Raw genomic sequence first — 25,222 nt, forward strand, 5'->3', positions numbered from 1 at the left:
CTGTACCATCAGCGCTCCCTGCAGCTTTATCTCTGCTGGGTACTGTAGCTGTGAACTGCCATGAGCAGAAGCTGTTGTTTCAAGGAAAGATTTCTCTGATTCATTTTTAACTGTGTTGCAAAATTAGCTTTTTAGCTTTGGAGGCATTTGGTATGTGTGTCATGGGCGAATGGTCAGGTGGGTGTGGCTGTGAATGTGAGGCTAGTGACCAATGAGAAGGAGGGAGAAGATGAGCATGATGTTCAGCATGCGAACATCAGCCTGAGAGCTGATGACGGCTCATGAAGTTGAATGGCAGTTTTCGGGGAAGGAATCTGAGGGGCAAGACTCCAGAACAGTTTCTGCCTGTGAAAAATGTCAAAGTGGATTCCACAATCAGTATGTGCTTCACTTTCATTTCCCCTCTTTCTTTTGAATAAACTGTCTAAAATGTCTTACCTTCCTATTCTGCCCCCTCACCAACACACACCCTGAGCTTTGACAGTAAGCCAGACTTCTTTCTGATTATTTATGTTTTACAAAGCCAACTTGGATGCAGTTAAATAACTGTGGTAAGTTATGCTAACAGCCAGACAGGGTTAAAAGCAGGTTTAAGGCAGTTATTCTGCTGTATTCTGTCACTGCAGCTCAACATCATTAATGAAGAAATGTGTAAGCCTTTCAAAATCCCCACAAATATGCCATCATTGATTCATAATAGTAAAACATTTTACATTTAAAGGGTTTTTAAGTCTGACATTTTTGCCTAAGCGAGGTAGAGATCGAATTAATTCAATGCACATAAATGAACTCATTGAATTACTCGCTGTGCATTGACTTTCATTGGTTTGTTTATTAGCCCAAAGTTTCAAAAGTGATGATGAAGCTCAGTTGGCAGAGTTCCCAAAGAAGGAAAAGGACTAAGTTTAAGGTCTTCATCAGCGTACAGAAAGCAGAACCGCCTTAACTCCTCTCCTTTGGAACATGTCTTTTGCAGCATGTCTCACTAAAGGTTTGTTTGGTCTCTTCACCTCTGGTTGCTAAAGCTGTCACTGCAGCATGTGGTGCTGTGTGAACCCTAGACCAGATTCCCTGACTTCATCCACCCTCATCTTCCCAACTGATCCTGGGATTCAGCGATATGAATCACTGAGAGTCTCAGTTTTGTTGGTTGCTCTTTGGTCAGCCAGGCCCTCCCTCTCTGTCGATATTAGTGTTGACTTGGTTGCAACAGTAAGTAGATTATGGGACCAATGATTGAGGGCAAATCAATTACTGTAGCTCAGTGGTCTGTGTTGGGGGGGGGTACAACCACATTACCCAGCCTCCTTTTATAATGGGATAACATCCTGAGCAAACTGTCTTATTCAGGTTACAATCCTTCCTTTGGCCCCCATTATACCACTATAATGTTGTCACTGTGTCCAGTACACTTTGTAATATCCAGGCTATTTATTGTATATTACAATGTATTTGTGTTTGAGCCCAGAGTGCAATTGTGTGTTTACAGTGACATTATTGTACTTTATGGTATTTATCTTCTCAATCATTGTATTTCTAGATGCTATAGTGCACAGTGGGCTTTATTAGAGGTCATACTGTGCTTTACGGTTTGTATTTGTGGTCTTATCCAGTACCAGTGACAATCGTACTCTGCAGGCATCTACAGTGAAGTGGAAATTGAGTGGCAGGCGTTTGGAGACCTTACAGCCACATCTTTGCCATATTTCCTCTAATAATAACCTCATATTGCCAGAAATTCGGTTCATTTGCGAGGGAGGTAGTGTGATGCGGGGCGGCTCCTCTCCTCCCATCGCCTCCTCCCAGTCCGCCCAGCAGCTGACTCCGTCATTGCGCCTCCTCGTCCCTCACTTGTTGGATGTGTCCGTTTAAATTTGTGTGGTTTCGAGTGTCCTCTTGGTTGTTTCTCGCTCTCGGATTCCTGCGGAGACCACCGCTGCGTGTGAAGGTGAAAGCGTTTTTACAGGTTACATGCGCGTAAAAAGCGCCTGTCCTGAAGCGTTGCCTTCGTCCTTACCTGTTCGTTTGCTCCGGTTGCGTACCGTGAGTATGCTCCTGTTTACGGTGTCTCCCCGTCGTGGCTGTCTGCGCTGTCGTCCGTCTGACCTCTAGTCTGCTGGTGCCACAGCGGGAGTGTTGGGTTTTCCCGTCGGAGTCGTGCGCTCTGGACTCCGGCTCATCCTTGGAGAAGTTCCGCCGCAGTCCGATGCACAGCGCTTCTCTGCTCTCCCCCTGCTGCGAAAAGGATGCTGGTGGCTTTTCATGGTCAAACTCCACAGGATTAGCCTGAACAGACAGACCATGTAACCAGATCAGGTATGCGCAAGCATGTGTAAGACGAGATGGGGGTCACATTTTGTGTTTGTTGTATCTGAGATAAAGCTTCTTCTTCTTCCTCTGCTTTTTTTTTTTTTTTTTTTAAATGTCCCAGGCTCTGGATTCAAATGTCAGTGGTGGCAGATCCTCCTTTGACCCTTGATGTGAAAGAGTCCCTACACTGTGCAGAGGCAATAATGTAAAGCTTCACAGAGATTTGTGACTTCAGTTCAATTACATTTTCAATTCAATTTGAAATGTGCCTTTAAGGCTGCCAGAGGAGAGGAAGTGACAGAGGAGCAGCTCAGCAGGAGCTGGACTCTTGGGGTTTTTGCCATTTTGCTGCTGCTGTGACCTTCTTTCACTCTGGTTTAGTCTTGTCTGGGTGGCCTGCTGGCACTGGCATTCAACAGTAAAGGCTGCATCATTTCCAATTAAAAAGATGATAGTAGACAGTAAGGCAGCAACTGCCAGAGATCGGGGTTGAATGCTCACCTTAGTCACCTGTAAATTATATTCAATCCTGAAGCATTTTGGATACGGACGGAGCACAGGTGAAGGTCCTGAGTCCCACTAGGCTGAGCAGGACGCTCACACTGCTGAGGTTAGAGGGGTTCAATTCCCCTGGAGCCACTCCTGTAGAAAATGGTTCAGCTGAAAGTGCGTCACTATATTTTACACTGAAAACCTTTGGATAATGGGACAATATTTGATGGAGGATTGCTTATGTAAGATGTTTGACATGAAAAGGAGGAAGCCAAAAAGCAGAGGTACTTACGGGCCATTTCACTCAGCTTTAAATCTCAGAAGTTCATGCGCTCTACCATTTGTAATGCAGCCTTTCTGAGGAGGAGAAGAAAGAATATGATATGAACGTACATCACACAGCTGTACTTCACCAGGATTGTGTTCCTCTGCTGCTGTTTCTGTTTGAACCGAATAATCTGTATATACAAATACTGTATATACTGGTATTTACGTACTTGTTGGCTGTTGGCAGAATGTGATTTTTAGAGATGACAGTGGACATCGTGCAATAGAAAAATTCAGTTCTTTCTAATAGTGAGAAAATGTTCTCATAAATGAGTCGTTTTAATTACTAGATTAAAAACTGAGTGCTCGCAGTGGCCTGAGTCACTGCATCTACTTGTCTCTACTATGCTCATATTAAACATGTAAACAAAACCGTCACTGCCAAGTGGGGTATCCCTTAACTATGTGCACATACTGTAGCAGCCACAGTGCAGTACTGTATGTGCAGCATATTGATCTCCCACATCAACAGCCAGCAGCAGGTGCTGTGCTGCTCTGACCCATTTCTCACAGAGGAAGCTGGAAAATACGGCCTGACTAAAGAAGTGTTGAGCAGCCTCTCTATATCCTCCTGTCTCCGCCCTGCCCCAAACACAAACACACACACACACACACACACACACACACACACACACACACACAGACTCACACACACAGACTCACACACACGCTTAATTCCTCCACCTCCAGGGGCTGTGAGACAACAGGAAGTGGACTGATTTCCCAGAGGAGTCTGCAGTCAGGGCTGTCACAGCTAACACAGCAGCAACAGACAAAATGTATTTAATACACAGGTTGTCTAATGGTGTGCTGTGCCAACAGTTCAAAACACTGAGGGAAATTACAGCTAGCGGCTAACAGCATTTGGTCTGTCAGTGCTAAGTTGTTCTGTAACAGCCTCTTTGGCAGGGAGACTAAATATTTGATCAACCTCAGTTAATTTAGGAAACAGTTAGCCTAAGCTGTCTTACTAACCCAGCAATTCTTCATGGTTTGTCATTATTGCTGCTGTGAGACTATTTCTGTCACCAGTTTTGGTTATATTATAGTTTTTAGGATGATTTAACCTTGTTTGGACTGATGAAATCTTTTCAAACCTGTTGGACAAACTCACTGTCTGGTGTTGTGATGCCAGCCAAAAGCAGCGATTCGTTGGTCACAGGCTCATCCTGTTATCAAGCACTGGAAAAGTTGCCTCTACGATTGTGCAATCCCAATCTCTGCACAGACAGAGAACTGGCCTTGTCTGTATTTTAAAAGTTTTATAGTCTTCATGGATAAAGTATCTGAGTCGTGTCGGGCGACTAAAAAATACATTAAAGAACCTCAAAATGAGGAGAGAGGCGGGCTGGTCGAGGTTAAGACGTCCAGTGAAGCGTGTGGTTGAATTTTTGCTGCTAAGCGTGACCCACAGTCTTGTATCATGTCCACACAAGATTGGCACAAACATCTGAACGTTTGTTTGTGGCACAAGTCATACTGTACCGTCATACAGTCATACTGTCACTGACTTTTTTAGTCAAAGTAGAGACAGTGTTACTATGAGAAAGGCGTGTAAATCATAGATCTTGTCGCTTTCTGGAGGCAGACTACAGCACTCAGCCTACCTTTGGTTGTAAAGTCATGCCTTGTTTCCTCCTGCTGACGCTCCACTCGATGTATTTTCTGGGACGACATGCATGGAAGAGTGTTTTTGCACAGTGCTCGTGGTGTATATACAGTATGTGTGTTTGTGGTGTGTGTGTGTGTGTGTGTTTGTTGGGTTGGGGTGGGTGGGGAGAGTCTTGAACTACCTTGGGAAAGTGTTTCAGTGTTTCAGGAGTGGTATGTGAATTATTGAAAAGCCCTCAAGGTTTTTCTGGCTGCTGGATCAGTATTTCTTGCCATACAGTTGCAAGTCGAGTGTAATGTAGTCACACTTTTAAGGTGAGATGAGCTGTGTCCAAACTGCACTGCAGCATTAGCAGGCAGGAAACGTAACTCCGGCGTCAGTCACACCAGCTCGATTGAAGGTCTCCCCTGACCCACCAGCTGTCATTTTAGAACAGATTTCAATCTCTACATGATGGCTGATTTCATGGCAGAAGTGTCTGAGAGATGTGGATGTGTTCAACAAAGAACGAGAAGTCCATTTGTTGTTACTGAGGTGCACATCACACTTAAAATGTCTCTGAGTCTGGCAGATATTTCATATGTTTGTATGTACAGCTTTTTAGGCACCTTTAAACTATACTGGATATGAAACCTAATGCTTAAAGTTGCGTCACAGCACAATGTAGTAGTGAATGGATTTGTTCTGTGTACAGGATTTTGCAATTATAATAACACTGCTTCCTAACACTGCAAGCAGGTGAACTCTAGCAGATGGAGCATGAAAAATTGTCTCGACATATAGAAGTGATGTCACAGCATGCGGAGGGGATGACCATTTTTTTTTTTGGTTGCCATTTGATTTCTCCCCCTGCAAATGAGTAATGTAAAGCTAAAATTTACAAAGTTACGTTACCTTTTGTCAGCCTTGTTTCAATACAGTTGGAGGGCAGTTTGCGTCTTTGTCCCTGATTTCCTTCCAAACCTCGTCCTTTTCGAGAATATCTCTGAGGATATCCATGTAAAAGGGATGCTGTGGATCATATCATATCATCATCAAGATGTTCTCCTTCTCAGGCTCATGAATTAGTCTCTTCTCATCCATGTTGACTGATGACTGGAGGGGAAACTAAAACATCAGGGATGTCAGCGGTGATTTTGACCGATTTTGAAAAAGTTGGAGTTAGAATGAGTGTGTGAAACTTTGCAAAAATAGAATCAACTAGAACCATTTTTCAGTCAATCGACAGGTCACTTTGGTTTTTTTGGACATCTTTATTGGGAAAGACTGTATCCCAAAAAGATTTCCGTGTCCTTCCACCCCTCTGTTTTCTCTCCCCAGGCTCATATTATACAAGACCCACCCTCCTGATGTTTGGCAACCAATCAGAGAGACAAATGACAACCATTTGCCTGTAACAATTAGGTTTATTTATTAAGCCATTTTTGAGTGTCTTAATTTAGGAAATCTGTAGTTTTACAGCGTCCTTTGTGCTGAATCCGTGCGGCAAAAATGTGGGGGGTTTTCCCCTAGAGAGTCACATGATCCAACGGTGGCTACCATGCCAAACTCGTCACACAGCCCAGTGCTACCAGCTGTTTCTGGTTCAGAACAGATTGCAGATTATGTGTGGTGACTCATTACGAAATGGTCAATTGATAATTAATTAGTCGACTAATAATTACTTAGTTTAATGTCATTTTGATTATTCGATGTTTTGTTTATCAAGTACAAAACCCCACAAAGTTGTTGGCCTCAGCTTCACAAATGCTCAGATTGCTTTGCTTTTCTCCATTTCATATCACAGAGTATTGATCAGACTGAATCTGGGAAAACACAATACTGTATATCACCAAGTTTCAATCTTTCAACCCCTGTTCTGTCATGGTTTACACTACTTCTCCCCCAGGCTAATGAATATGAGCAGGTATAATTTGTTTTCAGTTGCTTAGTTGGATAGGATCACAGTCTGTGACTCTTACTGTGGCGTTCCGCAAGGTGATGTGAGGCGCGTTGATGTGAACGCAGCTCTGAAGCGCAGCCAGGCTGGGTTAGGATGAGGCCACCGAGAGGAAGGCGTGTTGGCAGAGCCGGAGGCCTCTGGAACAGAAACACTGTTATCTGCTAACGTAGCTCTACTGCTGCTGGCTGCTGTATCTGTGGTGACTCATCAAAAACACACACACACACACACACACACACACACACACACATATATACACACTTATAGACACACTTCCAGACATAATCAGACTGACAAACATAAGTACACGCACAAAGTACTGACAACATACTCTTTGACATTTACATACTCGCAGTGAGATATGTGACATAAACATGGACATGGATGAACACAAACAAACGCCGCAAACACACTCTTTGTTTTTTGGTACTGTAAGCCAGAGAGACATTTCCTCCAGATCAACAGTCGCATAAAATGTGCTGTAATTTTAACTTTAAACCACAGATTTCCTGTCAGATTGTCCTTATCAAAGGAATAAACCCTTCCCACCTTGTAAAGAATACCTGTGCTCATGAGTTGGGAATTGAACTTGGGTCATTTGAGTTCAATTTCTACACCAGTGTACACCTCTGTGACCTTCACACTCTTACTTTGACCAACGCTTTAAACTTTAAATTACCTCCTGTGTCCTAGTCCAAACCGTTTCAGCTGAGAAAACACTCTCCTCTCACTATTTGTGCACAGACCTCCTTATTCTTGCCTGAAAACATCTTCTTTTGTGAAATGTAGAACTGATTCTGTATCAGCCATCTTGCATGAGCGTTGTTTGAAGCTCAAATTCAAACCTTTACTCTTGCAATAACAAGTTTTTCTGATTCTCTGACCTGGACTGATCTGCAATATAGTCCCTGGATCTTCAACACACATGCAGTGAATGGTAAGGAGGACAAAGGTCAGAGGTCGCAGGATCCAGATATTATTCCTGTGACCTGAACTGAACATTGAAGGAATGTGTGCTAAAATATATATTCAGCCTGAATAAAACATGTCACATGGCTGACATTTAAGTGTAATCCTGCTGATGGCCAGACTTTCAACTGGAAATGATTAAAGTTATTCATAAGTTAAATGACGTGGTCATTCACTCCACTCAGCCTCGCTCACCCGTTTTCACAGTCACAAACCTTATTTCATTCAACATAAACATCAGTTAATATGAGATAGAACCGGCTTCATCTGTACACATTCCCACAACGCTTTTGTTACAATTTATCAAATAATTGTTTCCTGTGATAATAAGGTAAAAGGTGTCAGAGAGGTCACCAGACACGAGAAACTCAAGATCTGTAATTGACAAATTGCATGCTGATCAATCCGTGTAAAAACAAGAAATCACATTGCTTCAAACCTTGTAAACCTTTAATCTGAATATTGCCTCAAGCGGATAACTCCCATTTCCATGCATGTAAAACTGCTGACGATGTTCTCAAGATGAAATGTGTTGTGTATGAAGAGGTTGTAGGATTTGAACTCCTGTAATTCTTTTGCCTCTTTCCTCCTGGAAGCATTTGTCCTAGAGATTGAACCATTTCCCAAGTCGTGTTTCCATTTCTTGACCCAAACAAAGGTGACATGACAACACTAGCTGCTTGCTTTCCTGTTGCCATCTTTGTTTGGGTCAAAGAATGGAGACATGTGCAACGGGTTAATAGTTTAGTCATGAGAAAAGTTTTGTTGTTGCATCGTAGAAAAGATTCTGATTGACGTGTCCTCAAAACCTCTGAGATATGTGAAATAACCTGCTGAGTTTGACTAATGTTTATTTTTGACAAAACAGTGTGTTATTTGCAGTCACCTATGTGAAATCAAAAGTCTGCTAATGCAGAGCGATAAGAGGAGATCTGAGTTCTTGTTTGTCCTGGAAGCGCTTCCCCTTCTGTGTGTCTGGCCGGCTGTTAGCAGAATGACACAGTGGATTCAGTTACAGTCCTGCAAGCTGAAGGTCATAGGTTCAGTCTTTTTGCACAGCCATGTGTTGAAACTGCCTTGAGCAGCACTCTGAAATCCACACCTACTCATTCATTGTAAAGCTGGCGGCAAAGCTAACGGCTTTATTTCTAATTTATCCATTTCGACAGTTGCGGGAAAGGCATGGTCGACACTGAAGGTTGACAACGACTTGACTGCTAGCGTGACGGCTTTCCAGACTCTGTTGACAGACTGTTCAAGGCAGTCATGTTTTATATTTACAGAACCACCTCATATTTGATATCACTCAGGGTAAGATCGGGAACATAAAAGTGGAAGTAACATTTGTATGACCCCTGGACCTTAGAGAGGAAGCAGTGGAAGTTTTACTACGTAAAATAACTGCTGTCATTGTGTCATATATTTTCTATAATGCTTAAAAGGTAACACTTTTTCTTAACATAAACATATTCGCCATTCACTAGTTGCTTATTAGCAGCATATTGGCTTGTTATTAATCACTATAAACCACCTATTAATGCCTTATTGTGTGGGTCAGGATTATTAAAGGTTAGGTTTAGGTTATTAAGATTGTAATTCATGTACAGCAACTTCCTTACTATCAATAACCAGTAATTAACCCAGTAATTGAGGGAAAATGCTTAGTTAATGATTTGGTAGTTGTAGAATATGGTCATGCAGAATAGGGCATTAATGCCTTATTCTTTATGATTACTAATAAAGAGCCAATATGCTACAAATAAGAAACTAGAGTCTAGCCAATTGTGAATTTGTGTACCTTAATAAAATGTGTTACCACTTAAAAGTTAACACCATTCAGTAATGCTAACATGCATCAGTCCACAGCTAATTCTAAGGTTGATGGATGAATTCCTCGCAGTAAAAGAAGGATGCTTATATTTTCTGGTCCTTAGAGAAGGCTCTCTGACCCCTGACCTCTACCCCTGCTCTTCTGCTCCTGAGTAAGGCACCTCGGCAGCCCTGCCTTCATCCTGCTGGGCCTGCCATCTGTGGCTGTGCTCCCTCGCTTTATTAACTGTCACAGATAAAATGTCCATGTGAATGTATGCTAATGTAATATTCGTGGTACATTACTCCCTCAAAGATAGAAGCTGGACCATTTCATTTCCTTTTATGAGACTGCCGTGCTGACCAGCAGAATGGAGGTACAGTAATTACAGCTTCCCTCGGCCGCCCGCTTCCCCGTACTGGGTGTGCGTTCAATGATGCTGCACTGCTGCCAAGTGTGAAAGAGAAGCTGGCATATCGCAGGACAGCAGAGGAGGAGCTGAGCAGCTATAATGAAACCTCTGCAAACCCTCGTAAAGCAGGGAGACGCAGAGGCGTGTGCATGTTTAACGTCAACTGCATTTCCTGCTCAAGTTCTTCACTATGAATCTGTCTGAACTGGACATAAATTAACCAGAAAATCAATCCAAGCCCTCCTGTTTGAAGTGCGCTGAAGCGAGTCAGTGGCTCAGTGGTTGGAGCTGTCCCCGCCGCAAAGCCAGAAACTAGTTTGTAGGTTCAGATTGTTTTTGTTTTGTTTCTGAAAGGCTGTCTCGCCATATTTGTGCTCTGTTGCACGTGTAACCACACCCACCAGTGATGTCACAGAGTCGTAGAATACACCTCTGCATCACTGTGTGAAGGTGAGAGGTTAAACCACTGGAGGTCAGCAAAGACAGAGGGGTGAGTTTCTCTTTAAGAAGCTGCTGTTGTAAATGTCTGTCTGTCTGTCTGCATGTTCATTTTGTGACTGATGCAAACCTGTCCAGGTGTTTCCTTCCTTGTGCTCAAGGCATGCTGGAATGAAGACCCAGTGAATGTGGACAATCAGCTCATGTTAGGTGTCCCTGTGTGTTTGACCTTGGACTTCATTATGTTATTTATTGTTTATGTTGATGATATATGACCTGGAGTTGTTTACAGTCAGAGGCGCTGGATAAAAGCATTCTGCAAAATTCTGCTGGCTGAAAGTGAGACTATCACACAGTGCCCTTCTCACATTATGTTTCTGCTCTGGTTTTCATCTGTTTTTTGAGCACAACAGCAGTGTTTCTGGATATTTTTTAACCCCATTCAGTAAGCATTTAAAGCAGTGGGATGTACAGGATGTTCAGAACAGCGTTATTTCAAATCAGCACAAAATTCTCCTAATATAATTTTATGGGATGGTGGAAAAAAAAAAATCAATATCAGACAGATATACAAAACAGTCAGCAGCCACTAGTGCAGCTTTACCTTCCATGTTTGCTATGCACTGCTGCAGGCTGCAGTGCTGTTTAAAATGGGGATGTTTGGGGGTGTTTATCCTGTGGAAATGGGCTCCATTTCATCTTTTCTGGCTCTGTCCTGCTCTACATTCGTACTCCTCCACACATTAAAACCTGGGATCTGACTGTCTCTCATTTCTACTGCAGGTACACCAGTACAGTGCCTTGTCTAAGGGCACTCAGGATTTTGTTGTGCTATTTGAGGGTTATATTCATTTGGTGCAGCCAACACTTGCACAGTCTGTCCAGGTTTGCTGTCAGTTGTTGTGACAGGCTCCTGGTTGGATCTAATCATAACTAGTTTATCAGCATGCTGTTGCAGGCTTTGTGCCCTTTGTGGTTTTTAATGGACTCACCAGAAAGCCCTTGCAGACACCAGTAGCTTTGTCACTGATGTGATTTGAGCTGATAGAGCTTGAGAAAATATTAAATAATTCTAAGTTAATAATAAGTATTATTAACTTTCTCTAACAAGTAGAATGAAACATTTCTATGCATAGCAGAATGCATTGCCCAGAAGAAAAGAAGTACTGTAGTACAGGATACAGGATAAAATGACAGCTTTATTAAAATAATTTACTTGGTAAAGTGAAAAGCATTGCCGTCTAATTGCAATCAAACTAAGCAAAGTGATTTGAGGGAATTGAGAATTAAGTAAAAACATCATACACAAAGCATCTTTAAATGGTATTAGCAGTTGTCAGAGTAGTAATAGTAGTGGTTGTGATCACAGAAGTTGCAGTATTAGTCACAGTAGTATCAGCAGCAGCAGTAAAAGTGCAGTAGAGCGGGTAGAAGTCAGCAGACAGACCCATAGCCATCCCACTGGCCTGCATATCTGGTGATAGGCCTATATGGAAAGGGAGGAAATTGAATTTGACGTGTGTATAAAAATTACAGATGGACCGTGAGTAATGAATCTTTCACTTGCCATGTGAGTAAAGGTAGTCACCACATCTTGAGTGTGTAGAAAGGCTGAATCAGGAGCTGGCAGGCTGGAGTACAGTAGCCTGGAGAGCTGCATAACAGCATAATGTACACCAGTTATAAATCTGCCAGCAGCATATACAGCTCCAGAACATGGTCCAGATTGGACGGAGAAAAAGACTGAAACTGTGTTCCAACTCTCTGTCGTCCCATCTCTCTCCATCTTCACGGGGATGAAGGTGTATGTATTGATCATGTGCTTTCATGGGGCCAAGAGGATCATTCTGGGGAGTGGTTCTTCACATTCATTGCATTCTTTGCCCCAAATGACCTCAAGCAAAATCAAGTAATTGAACTAAAATGTTCGGTGTCATCAATCTCTGCCTATTGGGCCGTAACTGCTGCGACAGCTTAAGAGGCAAGATGGGAAAACGGTTGGTTGAGCTCCTGTTGGACCCTCAGCACATGAGGAGGGTTTTCAAGGTCGCAAGCAAGTGTTTGAATGCGAAGGGTTAATCTACTTATCATTTGGAGCATTATTCTGTCAATAACACGTAGTTGTGAAACAGAGAAAGACAGTTTGACAGTGGTGTAAAGATCCAAAGGATTGCCCCTTGTTTCGTCTTTTCCATTTCATTTTGTTGGCTTTTGCAGGAAGTTCCAAACTGACTCTGACAGCACCACAGATATATGCTCTTGTAGCAAGATTATTGATTATTTGAGTGTCCAAAAATTATATAAAGCTACACATTTAACAGATGACGTGACATGGCCCAAAGAAGAAAGGGTTTGCTTGTGTAGCCCAAGCCTTGTGTTTTCTTTGTGCCATCACGTGCTGCAGTCGTCCACATGAAATTCCCTCATGATTCTGCAGTAAGTGGCTCCTCTCTTTTTCCTTTGTGTTGTTATTGATGCATTTCCACTGTTTTTTGTGACCAGCTCATTAGAGCTGCAATGACTAATCGATTAATTGATTAGTTGTCAACCATTAAATTAATCGTCAACTGTTTTGATAATCAGTTTGAGTATTTTTTAAAGAGAAAAAAGTCAAATTTCTCTTATTCCAGTCTCTTAAATGTGAATATTTTTCTGGTTTATTTTCTCCTCTATGACAGGAAACTGAATATCTTTGGTTTGTGGACAAAACAAGACTCATCATCTTGGACTTGAGGAAACTGATCAACATTTTCACTTCTAGAATACAATTAACTATTAAAATAGTTAGACACAATAAATATTTTTTTAGGTTTTCAATGTACATGTCACTCAATGTAATGTTTAATGTTTTACCTCATCAGTGTCATTGAATTTTGTAGATATTTACTTATTCTGAATTTGTGCCAGCAACGTGTTTCAAGAGATAAGTGGGGAAGAAGTGGCTGCCTGTTCACGTCACTCTCCATAGTGAGAGCGAACCAGAGGAGGTTGCTTTTGATTGAGGCGGTTGTGGTTCAGGAGGTAGAGCGGTTGTCCCCCTATCAGAAGGTCAGTCAGGCAGTCTACATGTCGAAGTATCCTTGGGCAAGATACTGAACCCCAATTTACCCCTGATACTGTGACATCGGCGTATGAATGGTTAAAAGCTTGAAATGAGCAGGTGGTCTCGTCATCGTATGAATGTGTGTAAATGGGTGAATGTTGACGTGTTGTAAAAGTGCTTTGAGTGGTCATCAGACAAGAGAAGCGCTACATAAATACAACCCATTTACCATTTATTGAGCTTGCTTAACAGAGAGCCACGCCCGACACCCCTCCCTCCACTTTGGTTGATGTTGCAATGTGTGTACAGGAGGGGGAGGGAACGGACCCACAGCAGTGTTTCACCAGTGAGAACAACACACTAACTGAATTTCTGCCAAAGCAAAGGAATAATGCACACAGTAATCTTCCATATAGCTCAGACCACCAGGACTCATTGGAGTAATTAGGTTTAACAACATGAAGACAGTTACATACAAACAGTAGGACACCAAAAAACTCTACTGTCGATTGTGCCTCCAGCAGCATCACTTGAGCACCAAGAACAGCACAAATTCCTCTACAGAAGAGTAGATCAGCGTTCTTCAGCGTTTTGTTTTTTTTTTTTTTTTACATTTTCCCTGAATTTACAGTTAGAGCAGGACTGCAACCAGCAAACATGAGTGAGCTGTGTACAATCTGCTGTTGCCACCTGACGACATTCACGAAAATCAATTGATCCAAACAGATCTGCTCTGATTTCACTTTGAGCTGCGGCTGTGTGAAGTTTCCCAGTGCAGCTCCAACAGATTAGTTTTTTTTTTTTTTTTGTCTTGTTGTGACATTTTACCCGTGATTTCACTTTTACGGTGTATAATCTTCATGCAAAAGAAATACCACAGTTTCTAAAGCGACCCCCTAAATTGTGTTTACTTCACACCCACGCGTTCAAACAAACAAACGTGTTCACACACATGCAAACACACACACAGACACCCACACTGGGCTGCAGCAGAGACGCTAGAGAGAGGAAACAGATAGAGGAAAACCTTTGGAACGCCAGATAACAGGATTAGACAAATTACATTTCAACTGTGACCATGAATCCCTTTTGGATGTGCGACTTGTTTTCTCTCCGCTTACATCGGCAGCCATAGAGCTGCAGAGTTTAGATGACAAAATGTTGTTTTTCCAAAATAATAATGTGCTGAAATTTTGCATGAATTATTGCCTCAGTAGTCTGGCTTTGTGTTGCTGCTGAGACCAACACCTGAAGCCGTCAGGAACAGAAGAGTGTTAATGTTTAAATGATTCACACATTATCAGACACAGTCTTGTGCTGTTGGCTTAAGAGCACTCCAATTCCAGAGCAACCCTGAACGAGACAAACAACCGGAAAAAATAGATGGGCTCACGTTAAGGGAGGGAAGATTGTCAGTCTTCCACGTAGCTCATCCACATTTTGGTGGACTCAGATCAAATTAACCTTGTAAAGGGAGCCTACAATTTTTCCCTCTGTTATTGTGTCTGACAGGCCATGAATGAAAGTGCATTTCAAGTACAGATGCTGACTGACAGTTCTCTCCTTCAGTCAGACATCATGAACTCTTCCTCCAACTGATGTGATGCTGTGAGTGCTGGACTTTGTCATTTTATATTGATAACACCTTCCTCGCTGTCAGTCTCATCGTTTGAACACTGCCTTGCGTTTGCTAATCTGGTTTGCTGTAGGATGTTTCCTCAACTTAAATGTATGCTGCGTATTGAGAACCAGGTCTGACCTACAGCCAATTCCAAATTTTAAAACCAGAATGTGCTTTTTGATTCTGCTCTTTGATATCTGATAGCATCATTTGGGCTGAGTTTTCATCCACATTGCCCATCGTTGACAAAGTGTATAAAATATGAGCAGGAATCCACAGAATCTGAGCAAGATGGCTAAAATCTAAACAATACCCAACCCCAGAAGAAACACCTGCATCGGCTTCAAGATGGAGTCTCAACCTCATTCTGCTCCTCATGATGTTATACAGGAAGTGTAGTGTAAAATGTTTGCAGAACTACATGAGCCTAAATAAGAAGTAATTGTTGTATTCATTTCTGAAAACTTGACATTTTGGAGATTTCTTTTCTTAGCGATGGAGCACTTTTAGTTTGACTACAGCGCATTTTTTAGGCCTCACTGGGCTTTAATGGGGTCTCTATACTGAAAGTTAATTTAATGACACGTCACATGAAATTACAAAATCCTCAGATGACGATGACAAAATTTTCTCTTAAAAAAGACAGTTTTGACATTGTGAACATTCAACCGATGAGCGAGCAGGTCGGCATCCTGCTTTGTGTAGCTCCACACACTGTGGGGATTGAACCTGTGGTGTTGATGTCACAAGTACAGATGGGGTTTGTAGTGTGTTTGGAGGAGGAGAGACTGACACTGGCTCACTGCTGGTCTGAGCAATTTAAGATCCAAAGAATCAATCTTGTAAAAATCCTCCAGGGCAGTCAAGGTCCTTCAGATGCTCCTGAAGACTGATGGCACAGACTCCAGAGGGAACACTCCATCAGAGAATGAGAGAGGGAGGGAGGGAGGTAGCTCCAGAGATATTCTCATTACTCTGATTTGCCAAAAACAGCATATGGGTAACCTGCCGCTTTACAACCATAGGGGTTTTCATCCTGCAAACACAAAATAACCTACAGGACAGAGACAAAGGAAGGAAATAACGCAAGTGGGCACAACGGAGTGGTAACGAGCTGATGCAATGGGCTGATTAAACCCACAAAATATGAAAGACCAATGACTGCAGGTGTTAACGCTTTTAAACATCTACACGGTCTAGTGCAGTGCAGTGCATTGCATCACACCATGGCCTAATGTAACATAATGGAGTGTAATGGAGTGTAGCACACAGTTTACAGTGTATCATAACAAAGCATAACAACATGTATCATAAAACATGTCAGTGAAGGCTTTGTTTTATAGCATGTAATTAGTGTAATGCAATGCAGCTTAACTTACTGGGTGCTGTAGCATAATGCAGCCTACCATAGCCCACATAACATAATACTTAAGATGTGTTACATTTTTAAAAAGCACAATTTGAACATTACTTCAAATGTTTTCACCTGAATTTGGACACATTTGTTTTTGAATTGGACTAAACTACCACTGTTTCTTTTCATTCATTCACATTGACATCCTGCTCCAAGGCGACTTGTTTTTAAGAGGGAGGATCATTTTGTTTTGCCCTACCCAGTCAATAGCAAACAGTACCTCTGTTCCCTTAGGACGCAGTCACACATGCAAGGAATTCGAGAAGCATGCATTCACGCCTGTGTGATCATACCCTTAAACCGGCTCATATGAGTAAAAGTTCCTCCTTCTTGACTCCTTCTTGTTCCTACCTGCAAAGCTCTGATTGGTCCATTGTTTCTTCAGCCGAGGAAAGCAGTCGTCAGTGAACACAACACCAGACCTATTCGAACTGCTGAACAAATTAGAGAAGAAGAAACAGGCTACCTTCAAGTAATTAAAAGAATGTTTGAGATGTAAATGGTGTGTTATTAAATGCTGTTCTCCTGTGTTTTATTTACAAATCATACAAATGTAACATAACATTCAATCAGCATAGTGCAAGGAGATGTAATATAAGAAATCACCACTTAGAGACATCAGTATTGCTTACAGACTCAGGATACATTCAAGCCCACCAAGATGACTGACAGGTGACAGCGTGGTAACTTGAACAGTGATGGTGGGATGAAAAATGTATTTTCTGCCTGGAGCTAAAATATTGCAGATTCAGGCGTTAAGAGAAATAACAGCCTGTCCAAAACTAATCTATTCTTTTAATGTGCTGAGCCCAGAATGCAGTGCAGCTCCAACTCACAACAAGGTGACACACCGAATGGGCTCATGATTGATTTCATCATCCATGGGGTACGGTTCACCTGAGACACACCTAATTTTTATGTTACTGTGCACGTCACTTTGATGGAAATAGAGGTACAGAATTGTTGCTTGTTCAGTGTGTTTCTGACAGCTGTGAGGTGAAGTTTGTATGTCACAGGAGCTCAGAAGATGCCTAAAGACGGGCTAAAAGCTCACCTTAAATCTGTGAATCCGTGAAGAGCTGAACTGCTATCTTTCTTAATGTATTATGTATGCACAGTACTACAAGCTTCTGCAAACAACACTGTGTCCTGCTGCTTTGAATGTACTTGAATGATTGAAATTTGATACATATTATCACTGCAGTGTTATCCATTCTTTGACTGAGTTTTGTGGTGAGTCAAGTGCCGTTATTTGGTCAATGAGACACATGTGGACTGACTGCAGCTAAGTGCTATGAAGACTCTGCTGCCTGTTTTAATGGATGTCCTGATTTATCTGGTAATGCATGGGTACACGTTTGCTTGAGTGAATTTTGTGTGTGTGTGTGTGTGTGTGTGTGTGTGTGTGTGTGCGTATGAGAGAGTCTTATCAGTATAGAGGGCTCTTCAGGCAGTCTGGGGGATTGAGGACCACTCTAATCTGGGCCCACTGGTGACTGATCCAGCTCTCTTTCTGTCTGTGCTCAGCATGAGTGTGTGAGCGTGTGTGTTGATGCAGATATCTCATTCCTCTCTGTAGTTTGTCAAACGAAGTGAACTCAAATTAATCTAACCAACAAGTTTGCCTCGAGGTGCTTGCAAGAGCAACATGTATACAGGGAGAGAAACAAATGCGTGTGTGTGTTATCTTGTGTCTGAGTAAAGGATGACGCCGTGGCAGCGGCGACTCCATTTCCATTTCCTCCGTGCAGTACAAGTCACCGTGCTGGCATTAATTATGAAAAATAGTTTGGTGTACTGAGTCTGAGATTGCACTGCAGAGAGTTATGATGAATGATGTTAAGAGGAATCTGTCAGCTGCCATCCCGTTTGGTCTCCACAAATAATGGAAGACTAGTGTACTTTCTGACAGAAACATGGTTTATGAGCTTGGTGCCAGTGTAGCGCTTCAGATCGCAGCCTGTGGGAGCAGCACCGGCTCCTTTTCTTCTCCTCAGTGGAGAGTCTGACAGCACTTTCAGCTCTGTGTGGTCTTAATGAAGAAACACATTCAGCTTCTCTGAACACTGGCACATGGCATCAGTCTGAGACATTCAACACATCTCAGGAGTTACATGCAATTTGGCCCTTTAGTTTTTCTACAACCTCACTTTTCCTCGACCTGCCTGATCTGCTTCTACTGTAGTCCCTGTATCCATGTCTCATAGAAAGTCCAAGTAATTCTGTGTTTGGACTACAGTATGTCACACACACTGACATCAGTCCATTTTTGAGTATGATATTTTACAGTTATCCCACGATACGATGAACTCAGATAAGAATAGCTGAAAGCGGGATACATATCATGTTTTCGTAAGTTGCAGCTCAGTATTTATGAATTTTGTTTAGTTAGCTTGAATCCAGAATTTGATCCATTAGGTTGAATTATTGAACCAACAGTCACCCAACACAGCCACAGAACAGCTCTAATGTCCATCCCATAGTGGCCTGTTAAAGTCTCCATGTCACAGGTGACACTACCCCCCCAAGTGACGTCAGTATGACCCTGCTTCTCTCTGCTTGCCTAAACACTGCCTACTTTAACAGGACATTTTCCCAAAATAAACATCTGAAACTCTAAGAGGGCCCAAGGGGGCAGACACCTGAAAAAGATTTGTGCCTGGTGTTAAACTTGTGTTAAACCAGAATGACTGGGCCTCAGTATGTATCTTGTTCTCTTACAGGGGAAAGTCTTTGTGGCTCCAGAGGGAGCTGCGTGAAGTCTAATGAAGTGAAGTCACTTGAGTTGACATTGGTTGGGTCTGAAGGCCACAAGTTTGAAACTGAAAAAAATTACAGGTGTGGAGTTAGAAAGAACTGAGCTTACCTCGGTAGCCCCACTTGCCCACTCCTCATCCCTGCATGAGGCTAGAGGCTCAATGCTGCATTAGCTGCCGCTGAATCTTTTCTGAATCTTCAACCAAACTACCTGTGGTCAGTTTGCATCATGGGTAATGCAGGCTCCAGGTTTTGATGAGGAAGAAGAGTGGGTGGAATAAGAAAAGGTATTGTTCTGCTATATCAAGTTTGATACTTTGTGTGACAGTATTGAGTGCTATTGTAGTACATCTTTGTCCCTTTGGACAGCCAAACTTTAGTGTATTTGTAATTGCTACCAAGGAACAGATGTAAACAGGTTTTTGCAGAAGGCATCTAATATATACCTTAAATCCAACATAGGCCAAATGCAGAATCAAGCACTCTGAGTAAGTCTCTTATTTCTGTGTTTGACCTTTTATTTGCTGTTGTGTATGTATGTTCTGCACTCTTTAGCACTAACACGTACAGCTGCAGTTCTTCACTGCCACTGGGTGAAGGCTTAGCCACTTCACTCTTCTTTGAACTTCCCAGCTGGGAAGAAAACCTGCAGATGCAACCACTTTACACCATGAAGGACTGACAGACTTCATCTATCACATCACATGTACAGGACAAACTGCTCACATGAGAACATAACAAACACACACACGCACACACCAGCCTATTCAGATGTCCAACAGCAGGAGTCATAATTGACAGGCTGAGAAATTAGCTTTGTGGGCTTGTACAGAAAACGTGTGAGTATGTGTGTATGTGCGTGTCAACCTCCACACCACCACTTCCTGAATTCCGTCCTTTCTCTTCTTGCCATTTCTTACTTCCCCTTCCCTTCTTTCTTACATACATTCTTACCCTCTCCATCCTTTCCCCCCTCCATTTTTCATTCTGTCTTTTCTTTCCCTGCCTTCACCCCCCCTCCCCCACCCCCCATCCCAATCATGGGTGTGACATGTTTTTATCAGCCGTAATAGATTTCACTTCACCTAGACAAGCCTCAGCCTGCAGATTAAAACCCCTAACCAACTGAGCCCCTCTCTGCTAAATCACTTTTACTGCTGCTCTGCCATAATGCTGCATGTGTGTGTTTGTGTGTATTTGAGTGTGGGTGAGATAGAGAGGCATTGATGAAGAATATGCACATGTGTGGATTTGGAGACTTTGCTGGGTGCAGTGAATATCTCTGATGTTTTTGTTCTAAATACTGTCATTCTCCATTTCTGTGTTTATTTACAGGAGACGGTTATAACATCTTTAAAATCCAACACAATCCAACAGCCCGCCATTAAATTGAGAGGATTGTAATGTTATTGCTTTGTTGCGATCGTGTCAGAAATTGATTTGACTCTGTAATGTTTTATGAAGCTGTGTGTTTCACTGAATGGCATTGCATTACACTGTAGGCTCAGGTGTTGCTATTATTGTGTCCACCCTCTGCATGGATATAATGCATACATTAATTTGTGTGTGGCCCCATGGATATGACTTGTGCACATTTTTAGTTAATACATAGATACTGTGTTACAGACATGACTTTCTTACCTTGCTTCCTTCCTTCTTTCTTTTGTGCCCTCTTCTCTTACTCCTACTCATACCTAGTTATTATGTAGTAAATGTACTGTATGTTTCTGTGTCTGTGAGAGATAGTTTTCTTTTCTCCTAGTGCCACCTTGTGGACAAAAATGTTTAAAGCGTCTTCAATTATACTGCTGTACTTAATGTCCTGCCTCGGTGAAACTCACTCCTCCATTCTTATCACCTCAGAGATGTTCATGCTGTGTGGCTATTCAGCGGTGTGACCTCTCACCTCTGACCTCTGACTTCTGTTCACCCTTACAACCTTCAAACACTCTTCTGATGTAAGTCTATCTATCTATCTATCTATCTATCTATCTATCTATCTATCTATCTATCTATCTATCTATCTTACATTCAGCATAACTGCCTCTGTTATTTCTCTGCTTTCAGGTGTTAAGTAGCTTTGCTGAACGTGAGTATCACAACAATAATCCCTACCAGGTTCATTCTTTAAGACTTTTATTTAGTTTTGTTCCTATAAAGTGTGCATACTGTGTGTGAGTGAAGCAGAGTGTCAGTTCTATATGAATGAATTTTCAGTTATATTAAGTTGAATACTTGTTGTAGTTGTAATATCTTCTAAATAAAGTTGCATATGTGTTTTTATTCAGACAAGAAAAACTTAAGTTGCAGTTTGGTGTTCAAGGTCAATTTCCGGCTGCATTAACTGGCATGATGCCTCCTTGTGTTTACATAATTTACACAATGCATGTTTTAGACCTAATTCTCTCCACATAATTATAGAATGACCTTTTCAGTTTGCTCTATTACCACAGAGAAAATAAATTGCAGCACATTGCGTCTGTGTTAACTGTTATACTGACCTTTGTATGATTTGATTGAACTTCATATTTACTGCACAGTGGGAGGCTCTTGTTAATGATGTCACTTCCTGTGCCTGTGTCAGAGTTTGATGGAGAGCTGGTCGGATGACAGCTGGAACTGTTGTCATAACCGGAGGAATACTGGCCACAGTGATACTTCTTTGTATCATAGCTGTGCTCTGTTACTGTAGACTCCAGGTACGAGTCTTTGTTCAGTGTGTGTGTGTGTGTGTGTGTGTGTGTGTGTGTTTTAAAAATTAGTAAAAAAAAAAAAATTGTAGTTCACAGCACTTTAGAAGGTTAAGCAAAATTATGTTGGCTTTGGCTCAGTAAACTAAAAACCTCTATCTTAACAGGCCTTGAAAAACTTATGCCTGTTGGAAGACAAGAGGCTACAAGTTCTCACTGTTTCATTATTTTGTATCAAGAATTTAGCATTTGAATGTACTAAGATCTTGATGCATATTGATTATATTGGAAAAAGTGAACTGATCTCATCCTATTTGCAGATTTCTCCATTTTTTTTTTGAATAAGATAGCAATCGAAGTGTTGCAGATGAAGTGCTGCTTGTTTTTGTTACCAAACTGTGTTGAAAACTGGTTTTGTTTGACATGTAATGCACTTTTCTCCCTCCTGCAGTACTACTGCTGTAAGAAGAATGGGTCTGACAGCGCCTCCATCTCCCAGCAACACTTTGCCTGCAATGCCTGCAGTGTTTCCGGCCTGGACGGGTCAATCGTCACCCCACTGTCCATGTCACCACCAGAGCCGCCCAGATCCTCCGACCCCACCAAACCCAAAGGGGGGCAACGCAGTTACTGCCCCACCTGCTCGCCCTATGACTCACCCTTCTACATCCGTACCACTGATGAGATGCGCAACGGTGGCGAACGCATCACCTACATGCCCACACACTATGAGAACCAGGCGCTGGCGATGCCACTGCCCACCGTCCGAGGCTCCCTGCTGAGGGAGGCCCAGCGAGGCCGGCCTCCCGATTTCTACACCAACACCCGAGCCATCAGCACCGAGGTGTGACCACCCCAAAATGCCCCCCAACACCACCCATACACAGAGACACTCCTCTCCTCACTTACACTCACCAGCACCACCACTAACAAGACCACAACAATAATTTTGACACCTGCTGCAGCCTCCAGTGAGGATCTGATGGATAAAGGCTCACTGGCTGTGGAGGTCACATTATCACATTTATTTAGGGTCGGGGTTTCGGGGGGGATTTAAGGAAGGATTGTCTGAGTTAAATGGGGGAAGACTCAAGTGTTTGACAAACTGGAATCACTTTCAAATGTAGCTCCTCACTTTATACCCTTAAATTTTATGTTTTCATGTTCACTTAGATAGTAATTCTGTAATTGAAGGTAGATATGACTGTAGCTGTAAGGTTTCTTGCCCCTTCATGCTCCCACATGAAGGATATGGTTGTAAACTTGTAAACTGTCTGTTGACTGTTACTGTGTCTTTATTGACTGAGGGCTATCCTAGACAATTAAAAACACATCTTCCTAAATAAAAAGGGAGTATGATGCAGTGGTAAATATGAAGCAATTTTGTCATGATAGGCAGAATGGAGACCGAAATACATTTGAAAAAGGGCAAAAGAAGGAGAAGTCAACATCTGCTCTGTGGTATTGTGGATCGCTGGGAGCAAGCTTGAGTTACAGGAAAGACAGAAGAGAGCAGACGACTGGAGCTTTCTCTATGCAAGCTGTCTAGCAAACTACTGCAGCTCTTCATCTCCAGTCATCTGCTTTCAGCAGTTTTTGTCTCATCATGTGACTCTGTTGGAGGAATATTGTAAGCATGGTGCACAGGCAGTGAGTTCAAAACGTATTGGGTTGCCAGGTCCACACCGAACCCCCGCTTTCTCACCTAAGGTGAACCTGTGAACGAGCAAGGACACCTGAGCCCTTGGACACAACAGTGGTAAGCTTGAAATGAATGAGAGAGTGAATTTCTCTTGACAGTGATGCAAAAAGTTTGATATGTAAATAATAACCAGAAAGCAATGAACGTGTGTCTTGATCCCACAGTGTTCTTGACGTAGAGAGGTGCACGCTGGGATTTGAACATGATGTATTTTGAACGCGGGAGTGTGATTTACGAGTTTGTGCTATTTTGTCTACACACTCCTCCTATACTCCTGTACTACTCTAATGTTGAATCTTTAAAATGCAAATAACCATGTCATTTATTTTCAAGTTTTTTCATATTGTGAAGAAGTCAGAATACACATTTATGTGATTGACAACTGTTTCACAGTGCCCATTTTCTACACTTAGCCAGCATTGCTTGCCATACACAATAATATTTTCTGTGATATTTGTCTTTATATTTGTGTGCAGCAGGATTCAGTGAGGCTGAACAAGTAATGCAAGAAACCTCAAGGACTTGCATGGTGTGCTGGATAATTTTGCAAGAGTTTTGGATGGGCCAAGAGTTAAGCAATCAAGCATTAAACAAAAATGCACTTCTTAGTCTCTTTTCAGCAGTGCATACAATTAGAATCCATTTATCAGCAGCTGCTTCATTCGTTTCTCAATTACTTTTTCATTAAGGTTAAATGGATGCCAACTGCAGTGCCGTTACACTGTACAACTTCTCAAGACCATTTTGCACTGGAATTGTGTGTTTCTCTGGATTGATGTAAAGGGCAAATGAATTACAGAGGACTTGCAAAATGAAAGTTCATCACTTAAGGTTGACAGGTTTGATTTTTGGAAAACTGATGACATCTGGCCAGAGTAGTCTAGAAAATCTCTGAAGAAGATCCAGTGGAATAAAACCAGTGTTTCTCCATGTTGTTGTCCACTACCACAGATAAGAATTCATTGTCATCATTGATTTATTTATGTATTGTATTAACTATATATTTTACTACTTACTTAACTAGTTATCTTTATCTAAATAAAACAAAGCTTTTTAGAAATGTGGTTAAAAATGATATCGTACCTGACAAATACAGAAACTGTAATATTTGAGTGTTAACTTTTGACAATTAAAGATTTGTAACTGCTTGAAATGGCTCTTTGCGTGGTGATTGACAAGACTACACACACACACACACACACACACACACACACACACACACACAGAAATGAAACCTAAAGTTCATTAACTCTGAAGGCAGCATGAACTTTGTTCTCCAGCTAATGATTGTCATGAGGCAAACAGCTACTACCACATGCTGAAATGAATTTCCAGAACATCTTATGTTTTCCCCTGAAGAACACCCTTTCAGGCAAAATGTAACCCTCCATAGCTTTTAAAAATTTTCACAATGTGATCATCCAATAAGAAAGGAGGGACATCAAAATTTTCCTGTCTGATAGGAAAGTGTGTTCCAAACGATCTTTCTAAAACTTAAACGCACAATATCACATATTTTATATAGATCAAAAATAAATGTTTGTGTGCATAGTAATACACCTATATGGTAAAACTGTGGTGGAAAAAATAAAAATCCTGTACAGAAATAACTGTTCGGCGGCTTTAAGAGTGAGACGATCTGTAGGAGTACCGCGCATGCGTGACATTACGCTAACGTTCCAA

The 25,222-nt window shown here is 41.9% G+C and overlaps 1 protein-coding gene across 1 annotated transcript; it reads left to right on the top strand.

Annotated features, from left to right (window-relative positions):
* The first annotated feature begins 1,745 nt into the window (after positions 1-1,745).
* Positions 1,746-24,689, top strand: fam163ab (family with sequence similarity 163 member Ab). The gene is made up of 5 exons (XM_076722128.1): positions 1,746-2,316; positions 21,011-21,105; positions 21,215-21,236; positions 21,732-21,846; positions 22,289-24,689. The coding sequence occupies exons 4-5, from the start codon at positions 21,754-21,756 to the stop codon at positions 22,685-22,687; spliced, it is 492 nt and encodes a 163-aa protein (XP_076578243.1). The 5' UTR covers positions 1,746-2,316; positions 21,011-21,105; positions 21,215-21,236; positions 21,732-21,753; the 3' UTR covers positions 22,688-24,689.
* Positions 24,690-25,222: the final 533 nt, after the last annotated feature.

This window comes from Chaetodon auriga, chromosome 3 (assembly GCF_051107435.1).
Source record: "Chaetodon auriga isolate fChaAug3 chromosome 3, fChaAug3.hap1, whole genome shotgun sequence".
Taxonomy (NCBI): domain Eukaryota; kingdom Metazoa; phylum Chordata; class Actinopteri; order Chaetodontiformes; family Chaetodontidae; genus Chaetodon; species Chaetodon auriga.

Bases quoted from the DNA above. Each gene is read 5' to 3' on its own strand.
- fam163ab (XM_076722128.1), top strand. From the start codon at position 21,754: ATGACAGCTGGAACTGTTGTCATAACCGGAGGAATACTGGCCACAGTG. The intron at 21,847-22,288 runs GTACGAGTCTTT...TCCCTCCTGCAG, and splicing joins TCTGTTACTGTAGACTCCAG to TACTACTGCTGTAAGAAGAA.